Consider the following 5,365-nt stretch of genomic DNA (forward strand, 5'->3'; position numbering starts at 1 on the left):
AAGAAGATTATTGGAACAGTATTCAAGAATTCTTCACACGGTCATGCCGCATTCAGCGTGGGAGTGCTAGTAGCGCCGTGCTATGGATGCTCGATCCAGATTGGGTGACATTCTGACCAATCAAAATACAGCTTCGTTTAGTCCGTAGCCGGTCTGTGACAACCGTCCAAACAACGTGGTATTCGGTTATTGGTTGCGGCCGGCCTCCGGACAACTGACGATCTATGGGATACCGTGTAGTATTCACGTTATTGAAGCACCAGGGGGCAGTGGTTCTCCAAAGGTAGGTGTTCACGACAATTTCTGTGGATGGGAAACAGAAAGAAAGCTCGTGAACGATGCCCGGTAAGCAAGGATGTACATCACCAATACTTATATACAGGTCAACCAAAATGGTAAACACTGGCCATGGACATGGAGACATATGAAACCCTGCGTTCGTCCTTAGAATGCTGAGATACATAACCACGCTTGGGCCTGGCTGATGCTATCGGCACAACATTGTAAACGGTCTCTTGTTGGTTTGTTCCATACAGATTGAACTTGCACGATTAATAACTCATTTGCGGCCGCACAGTTACACGTAGTGGCTGAATGACGCATTATGTATCACTGATTTGTATCAACAAAACTCGCATCACATGCATGTAGAGACTGTGTAAGTCAACGGGGATTATATTATAAATAACGCTACACCTTAGTCCAAGGGGAGTACAACTGGAACAAACAGTGGAAAACATTGTTGCATTGCACGTAAATCAAGATCATATTTGCTATTAAAATCTCACGAAGCCTTTCATGAGCTCCTCATAGGTCCCAAAAATGAAAAATCGGGAAGTTGTGGTAATAGTGATATTCCTTGGACCTTGTATGCGTGTTTAGGAAACACGACAGACATCAATCCTAAGAAAGTTCAAGGTTCCAGCGAGTATTGCCTATTTACCAATTCGGAATAGTCTACACATGTAAAGCGCCCCTGTGGAGGAAGTATCCTGTGGATTTATAGGGGTGCTGCGCTGGCTTGGCCACATGCTTCGTATGCCAGTCGACTGACTTCCTCGAAGGGTTCTTCTTGCAGAGCCGCTCTGTAACACCCTTTCGGCTCCTAGCTGCCATGCGAGGTCAATGGTTAGAGAGCGACTTTACTGACCGGAAGGTCCGTGGTTCGAACCCGATATCTACCTCTCGAGGACGCCAGTCTTGGGCAACCTGGCAGTATCCCAGCCCTCGTGCTTTCTTCTGTTGGCATGGCAGCTAGGCACCAAAAGCGTTAGAGGTCTGACCAGCATAGTCTCCTGGCCCTCTAGATTGGGGGTTGGAATATGTATGGCGTATTGTTCCATAAAAACTGAAATGCGCTCCCATTTCCTACTAAATGCCGCTGCCCTGTGGTCAGGTTTTTAAGCCGATTTTTTTGGTTTGTGGCCGCAATCCTCCTGGTATCTAGGTTTAGGTGCCCTGGCAGTAACCCAGCCCGCGTACAACCGTGATACAATTAACAACACTCATGCCCCATCAGCCATCGCATGGTGTCGCCAGCCGGGTCGCCTCCCGCGCTACATACAGCAGGGTTGGTAAGAGAAAACATGCTACTACTGATACTCTCCTTACACTTTCACGCTTTCCCTCTCCTACCCTACCCCGCTCACATTTGAATAATCTCCCCGCAGGCCCCAACACCGGGACTGATTGTTTCGCTTACCGTGCGTCACACTCAGCTGCAAGTTATGTACGTCCAACTTCAGTAACAGCCCTAAGCACTTCGAAGTCTGATTTCAAGCCCCGAAAGCCGATCTATTAAGCTGACTTTAATGTTTGCACGCTGAAGCAAGCAGAACAATAGGTGGCTGTTGCTCGTGCGCTGGATTCTCTCTGCATTGATGTATGCTGTCTCAAAATCAAGGATACAGGACGCAATTACTGTGGTTGAATTGAATCCCCCCTCACTCTTCCGGGTTCCGGCTGCGCAGCTCTGGTGATACAGGGACCGCTGCAGCTAGATTTGTTGGTTTGTGTGTTAGGTTGAGTGACTGAGCGGAAGCATCTCTACTTGATTGAATGCTCGTCGATGGTCACCTCTGCGCGTTTTGAAACGCCCGTGAAAGAATCTAAGGAATGTGAGGTCCACCTCACCCCGTTTTTTGTACGACGGATATCGGAGATAGCCTACCTCAGATGTGTGCCGATTACAGACGTTTTTTACAGTACCGATCCCCGGGACCTGGGAATCGTTTTGCAATGTGGTGTCAACCAACGAACCACCCTCGAATCCAAACCATTCACATCACCGTCAGTTCTCGGTGGTTAGGATAGGTCACTGCCTGCTGCTCCTTCTGCAACACCAATATAAACTCTGATCATGCTCTTGTCCGCCACTGTTTTTCATTGCGCTTTTAAGGTCTACACAGACCTCGCTTGGTCACTGAGAATTTACTGATAATAATAATAATAAATCGTTCATCTGTAACACCCTTTCGGTCCCTAGCTCCCATGCTTGAGGGCTGGAATACTGCCAGGTTCTCCAAGCCTAGACAGGGGAAGTCGAAAGGCAGAGGTCGGATCCAAACCGCTAACTTTTCGGTCGGTAAATTCGCGCTCTAACCACCGAACCATCTCGCCCCACGTATCTTCATATCGGTTTCGGGACGCATCGGTGTCTTACGTCTCGATGGACGCCACTCGGTTTATCGCACTGCTAAAGATGCTTTGGTTTTATGGTGCCGAATGCCCTCAAGATAACGGTCGACATAAGTCGGGTTTGTCCGTCTGCCCACATATATAGATCTTTCAGATAGCGTGCGTCTATCGCTTTAAAATTTCTCTGCAACACACGCACGTGCTTCTGGATTACGGTTGATACATAGCATATCCCTGCACCTATATAGACTTGCAGCAACTGGAGGGAGTGCAGGGGACTCTATCTGGCCAACGATTTACGCAATGTAGGATGTGGATATATGTTGGAGCCCATGAATCCTTCGCCGCGTTTTTCTCGCTAAGTTAGGGTGATCCGATTACTTCCTGACGAACGATACGAGAGGAACTAGTCCGGGCAGAGCCTGACGTGATGCTGCGCGGTGACGATAGGCAAAGAAGGCATCATTTCGCATAGTTCTTTCAGGCTCTGCGACTCTCAGGTTGTCATACAGGGTGGTTAGTATTTGTTTTTGTTTTCTGCCGTCGCGGTCGAAGACTTTTCGAGGAGCAGAGACAAGCCCTTCATCTTGAGTGCCGGTGGAAATTCTTTCACGGTCCTACAAGTTATGAAAACCTGTGGATTGCAGGTTTTGTTTATCGAACGCGCACAAGAGGACAAACTCAGAGACCGTCTACGCTCAGTATGAAGTATCCAGGAGCCAGTATAGCGTCTTGATGGAAAATAATCTAGGTAATTGAGTGCACACGGGCAGAAAACTCGAGATTGACCCCTAAGAAACTTGCATTGTTAGCGAGTGCCCAAGAACTATAACATACATCTGGAGAAGTCCGACATGTGTAACATTGACATTCCGTGTTAGTACTCAGCCGTGCATACCAGCGGAAATGCCTGTATCCTGTTGATATACCTAGGCAGGTCTCGTACTCGAAGCTGGATAGTGTAAACATTGCGGAGAAACTTACCACTCTCCTTGTCAGACTATGTGAACTCCGACTCTGCATTCACACTTATAACTAAGCCGTTGTCCTTCAACGGCGTCAGGGCGCCTACCTATGGTGACTTGGAAATGACCTGGTTCGCACTTGGATTTCCGGTGGCTAAGTCTAGCCATCCACGGTAGCTCTTGTGTGCTTCCAGTACAAAGCACCCAAACCGGAGGATTGTCAAATTATGGATTTCATCTTCCAGAGACTACATATGAAGACTGTCGGTGTTGGGGCGGAAAGATAGTGGGCACCACCAAAATGCTCTAACATCTGTTTGCTGATATGCTTTCGCTGATTTTCCTTACCCACACTTTTCCATTCTGACTTATGTACTTTCTGCTTACCATGCACAACAAAAGTGATTGAACCGCGGGTGATTCACCGTGTAGGCCTGTAAGGAGACTGGGTCAGCTTTCGTTCGGAGAGTATTTTAGTTGTATGCACTACTGATGTCTGGATAGTCCAGTGGTTAAGGTGCAGGTTACTAACTACGAGGTCTATCGTGGATCCATCTGTCTATTGTTCACCTATTTTGCATTTGGTCGCACGTCAGCTATGCGCAGAAAAGGCTCCACAGCTGAGTGCTTTTCTGTCGTATCTTCGGGTTTGTACCTGATGGTTATGACGATGTTTACGGAGCCGGCTTGCTCCTTGGGAGTCAGCCACAACAAACTACGTCAAATATATGGTTGATAGTATACCGTATTCCTCGTGTTGTTTCACTTGTGTTAGTCCGAGGAATATCTATCAGAAATTGAGGGTGGTCTTCTCGTTTGGGTTTTGGATGGAGACTCCGATTACTGTAAAACGCTGTGCATTTCAGAACTGGGTCCGATTTTGAACGCTTGTTCCAGACGTGAACATTTATTGTCTCCACCCTTAGATAGTTGTCATGCCTTCCTTATTTGTTATGATGACATTGCTTGCTGACACTTTTGTTGCGAGAGTCGAGTAGTTCCAGGACGGGATTAGAAAGCAGACGGAATAGAAAGAGGTAATGTACGCTTTAATCGTCTAATAACTGTAGTACATCAGCTGAAAGTAGAGTGAGAATCACGAGTTAATGGGTCATGCAAAGGTATGGGTTATGTGGTTATGATAGTTGCTGAAAGCAATGTCGCTATTCTAGAATCTGTCAGAGGGTGAAGATATGATCGATGCAACCTCTTGCAGGACGGAACCCAGTTTGGTTTTCACGATTCCCTCTCCCTGTGTTCGATCATCCTTTGAAGGATAAGACCAGAGAGAACCTTCGACGCCACAGCTAACAGGCTGATGCTACGGTGGTTTCGACACAGCGTCCGCGTACCCTTTTTGAAGATAGGGATAACTGTTGACATGCCACACTCTGCAGGCACCTTCTCTTCGTTCTATATAGCACTAATAAGCCTTGTCAGATGAGCCACTAGAGATACTCTGCCTTCTTTGAAGAGGGGTGGATGGAGGTCGTCCGGTCCCGGTGCATTCTCACGTTTTAGTGCGACCTACTTGAGCATTCAAATCACCTGCAAGGATAACTATGTCAGTGATTTTAGCCTGACGAGTGAGCCCGGATAGTTCTCAATGGAAAGCATCCTTCTCAGTATCAGAACTGCAGTCCGTTGGGGAATAAGCCGACACTACAAACAGGTAGTTTTTCGAGAAATACACTCATTTGCAAATCAATTTGGTTTTCACGGGAGACTCAATTGAATCTCTCGTTTATGATGTCCTCCAGCTG

At 47.2% G+C, this 5,365-nt stretch overlaps 1 protein-coding gene across 1 annotated transcript in view; it reads left to right on the plus strand.

The window, feature by feature from the left end:
* Window positions 1–338: 338 nt before the first annotated feature.
* T265_04278 (hypothetical protein) overlaps window positions 339–5,365 on the plus strand; it is a gene marked incomplete at both ends in the record, with an annotated part of 15,511 nt that continues 10,484 nt past the window's right edge. The window contains one exon of the mRNA XM_009168977.1: window positions 339–345. Coding sequence (XP_009167241.1) covers window positions 339–345 — 7 coding nt within the window. The remainder of the gene's footprint in view (window positions 346–5,365) is intronic.

Source organism: Opisthorchis viverrini, assembly GCF_000715545.1.
Source record: "Opisthorchis viverrini unplaced genomic scaffold opera_v5_69, whole genome shotgun sequence".
In the NCBI taxonomy this organism is placed as follows: Eukaryota; Metazoa; Platyhelminthes; class Trematoda; order Opisthorchiida; family Opisthorchiidae; genus Opisthorchis; species Opisthorchis viverrini.